The sequence below is a fragment of the Thermobia domestica genome, chromosome 1, assembly GCF_964235325.1.
Source record: "Thermobia domestica chromosome 1, izTheDome1.hap1.1, whole genome shotgun sequence".
Taxonomy (NCBI): domain Eukaryota; kingdom Metazoa; phylum Arthropoda; class Insecta; order Zygentoma; family Lepismatidae; genus Thermobia; species Thermobia domestica.
The window spans coordinates 375097748-375105680 of record NC_137454.1 but is presented as its reverse complement, the minus strand read 5'-3'; the positions used below and the strand labels follow the sequence as shown (position 1 = coordinate 375105680).

The 7933-nt window shown below is 38.8% G+C and overlaps 1 protein-coding gene across 1 annotated transcript; it reads right to left on the bottom strand.

Moving 5' to 3' along the window:
* Window positions 1-1001: 1001 nt before the first annotated feature.
* Window positions 1002-6143, bottom strand: LOC145682402 (uncharacterized). The gene has a single exon (XM_081754015.1). It carries the CDS (start codon window positions 6141-6143, stop codon window positions 1002-1004), a length of 5142 nt encoding a protein of 1713 aa, XP_081610141.1.
* Window positions 6144-7933: the final 1790 nt, after the last annotated feature.

Sequence of the window (7933 nt, the reverse complement as noted above, 5' to 3'; positions counted from 1 at the left end):
TTGTTACGAAATTCGAGACGAGACATAGCTCTTCCAATAGAAACAGATACAGTTTTCGAAACGAGACAACTTTCGCGACACCTTTGCGAGAGGTGACAGTCTCAAATCATTTCTCGTGCGTACCCCTAGCCCATATCGTGCGTTATCAAAAAGCATGTTAATGAGAAATAACAACATGTAAATACAATATAGGTAGTTAAAAACATTTTTGTTTTCATTCTTCACTAATGCATTATTATTAACCTCAGTATTTTATTGTCCATTCTTAATCTTAAGGTGATATATAATTAAGTTTTGAATTCGGTTAACTTATTTTGTTTCTCAAATTGTATTAAAAATGTATGTACAAACATGTTTATTTTCATTCTTGAGTGCTTAAAGTCACTATAGTTATTAAACATAGTAATTAATATTGTACTCTTAACGTTAAAATAATATACAGTTAACTTTTGAATTCAGTTAACATTTTTCTTACTGAAATTGCTTTAAAAAGTATGTAAAACTTTATTTTCTTTCTTGAGTGCCAAAAGTGATGCACAGTTATTAAGATTAGTACTTTATACTCTATTCTTAATTTTAAACTGATAAACAGTGCGTGTACGTAATGCACAAACAGTTAATAGATTGATAGATAAATGATGAGAATTTATTATAAAGAATCGAAAACAACAAGAGAAATGTATACTAAAGTTGATTATAATAGAATATAATGTTTACTATTGGTTTTGGTAAGATTACTTGAATTTACACAAACACACACACTGTTACACCGATTGGAAAAGCCGCGCGCCACACACTGTTTGTGACCTACATTTCAAAACAAAAACTATGAGGGCAACAACCTAAAGCGGGAAGACACCTCCCGTGCCATCTATTGAGGCAAATGACAATTAGTTGAATTGACAAAGTTTTTTTTTTTTTTAAACCAAACATACCGCCCACCTTGAAATTCACTGAATTTCAACACATACAACAAATTTAAGTTATCAAAACAAACAAAATTACGACTGATTGAAAGGAAGTGGGCACAATTTCACAATTGGTCTTTTCATGAGTCCTTGTGTTGTTTTCACTGTTGCCACACGTACAAGATTGTCACTACCTGGATGAATGTCTACCACTCTTGCCAGCTTCCAGTGTAATGGCGATGTTTTGTCGTCCTTTAGAATTACCATATCACCAATCTTAACGTTCGTCTGAGTACACCACCACCTTGGCCGTTGTTGGAGCCGAGATAAATATTCACTGGACCACCTTCGCCAAAAATGCTGCACTAATTTTTGCACAAGTTGCCACTTAGCAAGTGGTGACAACTTAACGTTAGTTAAGTCAGGTTCAGGAAAGGCAACCAACGACTCGCCAATTAAGAAATGGCCAGGAGTCAATGCGCACAGATCACTTGGATCACTTGATGCTGCTGTGAGAGGGCGGGAATTTAAACATGCTTCAATTTGTGCTAAGACTGTGCAAAGTTCTTCAAAGTTGAGGATCACGTTACCCACAATACGACGTAAATGATGTTTCAGTGATCTGACCCCTGCTTCCCACAGACCTCCATGATGCGGTGCACTAGGGGGGTTGAAATGCCATGTGATGCCTTGTGAACTAAGAAAGTTAGAAACTTCATCTCGATGTTCACTATGATGAGCTATCTTTAACATGTTTTTGAGCTCTCGATTTGCACCTACGAATGTAGTGCCACAATCACTATATATATGTGTAGGTTTACCTCTTCTCCCTATAAAGCGCTTCAGAGCTGCTATGAAGGCACTTGTAGTTAAGTCACTTACTAGTTCTAAGTGTATCGCCTTCACGGAAAAGCACACAAATAATGCTATATATCCCTTGTACGTTTTCTGACCGCGTCCCTTCATGTTTTTCAATGTCACTGGACCAGCAAAGTCCACTCCACATACCTGAAAGGGCCGACCTGGGTTAACACGTGGAGAGGGCAAATTGCCCATAAGTTGATGAGCTGATTCTGCAGCTTGACGATGACAGGTGACGCACTGCTTGATTATATGTCGCACTAAATCTCTACTTCTAATAATCCAAAAACGCTGCTGTAGAACTGCCAGCAACAACTGAGGGCCAGAATGTAAATTATTGCGGTGTTCTTGTTCTACAATAAGTCTTGTAAGCACATGATTACGTGGAAGCAAGGCTGGATGCTTTTCGTTGAAATTTAAATTTGCGTGTTGCAGCCTGCCACCCACTCTGAGAATATTGTGGTCATCGAGAAAAGGGTTGAGGCACACAAGACGACCTTTCGTAGGCAAAGGTTTTCCTTCCTTCAAACACTTGATTTCTTGCTGAAATTCATCTTGTTGAGCAAGCCTTACCAAGCAATGAGTTGCTTGTTGCAATTCACCTGTAGATAACACTCCACTTAGTTTACTATGGCTTCCTGACTTGCAATTGAAAATGAACCTTTTGCACCAGGCTACAACTCTCTGAAGCCTTATGAATGATGAGAATTTAGCAATAAAACTGATGTCACTTGTAGTATGCAACACAACAACACTACTTTTCTGCTCACCCTTCACCGCTTCAATGTCACATTCCTGATTCTCACTGGTTGGCAACACTGTGTTGTATAGCCAACTTGGTCCTGACCACCACAATGGATGCGTGACGAGATCTGACGGGTTAATTCCTCTCGAAGCACAGTCAGCAGGATTTTCGCTTCCTAAAACGTGATGCCACTCAATATTTTCAGATTGCTGAATTTCTGCAATGCGATTACTCACAAATGTTTTCCATTTACTGGGTGGAGACGCAATCCATGCAAGCACAATAGTTGAATCTGAATATGCATGCATGCTGTCAAAGTTCATACGTAACGAATTCACTACCATGTTCATTAAGCGTGTTAGGAGAACAGCTCCACAGAGCTCCAGTCTGGGAAGAGTTAATTTTTTTACAGGGGCCACTCTTGTTTTCGCACATACGAGTTTTACTGTAACACCTTGGTCGGCACATAAGCAACGCAAATACACGACGGATGAATAAGCAGCCTCAGATGCATCTGAAAATCCTATTAATTGCAGTTGCACAGCATTTCTTGGTACCATACACCTGTCTATCTTAATCCCTTGGAGTATGGGAAACTCTTCACAATATTTTCTCCATGCACTTGATATTTCACTCGGCAAAACTTCGTCCCAATCAAGCTGCAATTTCCACAGTGTTTGTATTAACAACTTCCCTTTGATAGTTGTTGGGCTGAGCCATCCTAATGGATCATACAGTTTCGCAATTTCTGAAAGTAGTACTCTTTTCGTTAACACTGAGTAGTTTCGAGGAACCGTTACACAGAACGAGAACTGGTCAAGCGATGGACACCACTGAATTCCTAATGTCTTAATCACATCACTCTCACTGAAATGGAATGGCAAACTACTTTCACGAAGATGAGGTGGGATATGTTCTAGCAATTTTACATCGTTTGAAGCCCATTTTCGCAGCTCAAATCCACCCTTCGATAGAAGCTGTGTTAATTGAGTGTATAGTTCCAATGCTTCTTCGGTTGACCGTACACTTGTTACACAATCATCGACGAAAAAATCACTAAGCACAGTTTTTGCGGCAAGAGGAAATGCTTCCCCTTCGTCAGTAACCAACTGCTGTAAACACTTCACTGCAAGATACGGGGCACATGCTGTTCCGTAGGTCACTGTCACTAATCTGAAATCACGAATCGGTTCTTCGGAGCTTTCTCTCCACACGATACGTTGATAGTCAGTATGCTCTGTACACACCCTTACCTGCCGATACATTTTAGCAACATCACCACATAAAGCTACGGGATGCAATCTAAAACGAAGTACAATAGAAATCAGATCATCCTGTAATTTAGGTCCTATCATTAAGTTTTGATTTAATGAAAGACCGTTTGAAGTTTTAGCACTCCCGTCAAACACGACACGTAAACTAGTTGTTGTACTGTCTTTCAATACAAAATGATGTGGAAGGTAGTTGGGATCACATTGAGAATTGTGTGCTGTATCAGATGGCACTAATTCCATATGTCCGAGAGACCAATATTCATTCATGAAATCACAATATTGTTTTTGTAGTTCTGGTGACCGTGTTAACTTTCTTTCAATGCTGATTAGCCTTTTGATTGCAGTTTCTCTGGAAGCACCTAGGTTAGGTTCGTTGTCACGAAACGGCAACTGAACGATGTACCTTCCATCACTGTCACGCTTGTGAGTTGCTGCAAAGTGATTTTCACACGCATTTTCTTCGGGGGACAAATGTTTTGCTGAAGGCAACTCTTCAATTTCCCAAAAGTTTCTCAAAACTGAATCTAATGTGCACGACACAAAGTGGGATGACACAGTTGATGGGCTAGGATTAGTTTTGATGGGGCCTGTTAGTACCCATCCAAGCACAGTTTCTATTGCTACTGGTGTGTCTCTAGAACCAACCCGCCTACCACTACTTAACAGATGACCGTACACGTCAGCTCCAAGAAGTAATTCAATTTTTCCCGGGATATGAAACATAGGGTCGGCTAGTTCCAGTCCCTTTATGTGTGACCACTGATCTACGTTTGTCACGACACTTTTCGGAATGTTAGATGTAACTACAGGCACGACGATGGCATTAGTTGTTAACTGAACATTCTTCTTGAACCTCCCTTGTAACTGAATATTTACCATAGCTTGTGACTTTCCTACACTACTTGACGTGATTCCTGTGATGGTAATATTTACCTTCTGTTTTCGAAGGCCAAGTTTTTGAACACAGTTTTCTGTAATCATCGAAGTCTGGCTTCCATTGTCAATCAAGCAACGGACAGGTTGGTAATTGTTATATTGATCACTCACATACACCACTGCTGTTGAAAGTAACACTTCAGACCCAGTTCCATTCGCCGACAAAAGAGAGGTAATGGGCTGGCTACCGTTTTGATTTGAATCGCCAACTTGCTTAGGTTCTTGAATGAAGTGCAAGAGGGTATGATGCCTTTTCTTGCATTTATGACAGCTTGTTGACTTACACTGACTTATAGTACAACCATATTTTAAACAGTTAAAACACAAGGAATTTTGTTTCACAAAATCATGTCTGTCATTCACACACATGTCAATAAACTTTTTACATTGATGCAGAGGATGCTGCTGGTTGCATTTTACGCAATTTTGTGTACTTGCATGGTACGACTGCGTGACTTTATGTTTTGGGAGTCCACTGGTCTTATGAAAAACACCTGAGGGCTTGTTCTTGATGGTGAGGGTTTTTTTTTGGGATGTTGATGCACTTTGATCTGTATCTGCACTCGCTGCTGCAGCTAGCGCTTTGGCTCGCTGATTTAGAAAATCAGTTAATAATTGGAATGATGGTAATTCACCACTGTTAGGCGTACTTGTTAACGACAGTTCCCATTGACGCCTTGAGTCTGAGTCAAGTTTTTCACATGTCACATGCACAAGAATTACGTCCCAGTGTTCAACAGGCACATTTAGTGCCTTTAGCACACGCACAGATTCTGTTGTTATGTCCACAAGTTTTCTTAATGAAGATGCACACACTTCACTCACTTTCGGTATACCGAAAAGTCTTTTCAGAGTTTGATTCACTATTTCTCTCTTGTCTTCATATCGGTTTTTTAACAGAGTACACGCCACTTCGTAATTTTGACCGGTTACAGGAATCGACTGAATGAGGCTTGCTGCCTCACCCCGCACAGAAGCCCTTAAATACTGTAGCTTCTGAGCACCTGTCAATGTTTGGTTATTATGTACTGATGCACTAAATAAGTCCCAGAATGACATCCATTCATGAATCTCACCACTGAAGTAAGGAAGTTCTAACTTCGGGAGCTTTACATCAGATTTAGCATCACTAGAGTTTGTACCACTGCTTGCTTCTTTTAAGTTCAATAATTTGCTCAACATTGATTCTAATTTATCCTGTATTTCACTAATTTCTTTGTCAAACGCTTCATAGTTCGATTCATCACACACAGTTTCCAATTCATTCACCAGTTCACTACATTTTGTGTCCTGTTCTTTGCATTTTTCAATGTAAAATGACACGTTGAAGTCTTGGTTATGAATTTGAGTCGCTACTTTCCCCTGAAGTCGGGTCACTTCTCTTTTTACAACTGCCTTTTTTCTACGAAATTGTTCCATTGTGAACACACGAAAAAACAACGGACACGACACGACGAACGGAACACGGGAAGAAAAAGTTCGATTCACACCACTAGAAATCCGGAGGACCTTGGACTGTTTTCCATTGCTAGTTCTTTATCCGGTCCGGCGTGGACCAAAAAATGTACGTAATGCACAAACAGTTAATAGATTGATAGATAAATGATGAGAATTTATTATAAAGAATCGAAAACAACAAGAGAAATGTATACTAAAGTTGATTATAATAGAATATAATGTTTACTATTGGTTTTGGTAAGATTACTTGAATTTACACAAACACACACACTGTTACACCGATTGGAAAAGCCGCGCGCCACACACTGTTTGTGACCTACATTTCAAAACAAAAACTATGAGGGCAACAACCTAAAGCGGGAAGACACCTCCCGTGCCATCTATTGAGGCAAATGACAATTAGTTGAATTGACAAAGTTTTTTTTTTTTTTAAACCAAACAGTGCGTTTCTGAATAAATTATGTCAAGTTATTTGAGTGACGAACACTGGTACAAAACCCTAACTACCACTGGAACATTTCGATTTTGAGATGACTACTACCGGTGCAATACAAGGGATTTTAAAATATTGTTTTTCCTTCAACGGCTATTCGATTTTGAATTCTGACTACATGGTCATATATAGGAAGGATCAGTGTCTCTTTCCAACTATGGTACAGCTCCGACCGATTCACGGTGCTCACAGAAGAGACAAAAGAGTATGTTTTCAACCTTAAAGTAACGACCACTGGTGTTTTTACCCTGGTATGCAAAAGTAAGTGGGTACCCCAATGGGGTAGAGGGGTACTATGCGGTACCTAATTTCTGCATTTTAGATATATGGAATTACATGTGTCTAAAATGTAAAGAACTGATATTTGTTTACCGAAAACTGCAACTCGGTAAGCCTTACGGATACCGAGACATGGAAAAATAAAGAGCGACACGATATGTATGTGGGGCTTGCATACTTGAAGGTACAATTTGGAAAATGAATTCAAATATGACTAACGGCTATCAAGATATTGTCAAATAAAGAGAGGACCAATACAGGTATGGGATTTTCGTATTAGATGATAAAATTTCCGAAACCGGTCATGGAAAGTTAATAAACACCAGTAGCAATTCCATCTTCAAGTAATTAGATATTTCCATGGGGTGTTAGAACATCTTACAGTCTACCAAGATTAAATTTTAAAAGCTTTTGAAAATATAACTTGACATTTGTAAAGAGTATTAGAAATATGTATTTACCTAAAACTTGCAGCTAGTACATCTAACATATAGAGAAACACCGTGAAATAAAAGAGTATGAGATGTTGAAACTTCGGAAAAATTATTGGTCCCAACAAAATTAAAATAAGATGGTATTTCTATGGGTTAAGTAAGTACCTCAGTACAATTTCGATGGAAAGATTAGTTCTAGGTTTTCTTCAGGCAGTTCCAAAGGTTCATCGAGCTGTGTAAAAGAGTGAAAATTCCCTGTGAATATCTAATATAGTAACCAAAATATAACGAGTCATTTATTTTATGACGTAAAAATAGAGATCTTTAAGGATTTGTACTTCTGGGTCTTTGCTATAAGAAAGAAATTCAAAAACCTACTGTATATACCTTAATATGCAATTAAATCAGTGAGGACACAGTAACTTAGTGGTGGGGTGTGTACCTAGTATGTTTTGCAGAAACTACACTGGAGTATTCTCTTAATCCACAGAGATACGATCACACTTAACTGCCCATTTAATTTTAAAATGAAATTAAGGCAAGTG

Excerpts from the sequence above, each read along its gene's own strand:
- LOC145682402 (XM_081754015.1), bottom strand. The coding sequence starts at position 6,143 with ATGGAACAATTTCGTAGAAAAAAGGCAGTTGTAAAAAGAGAAGTGACC.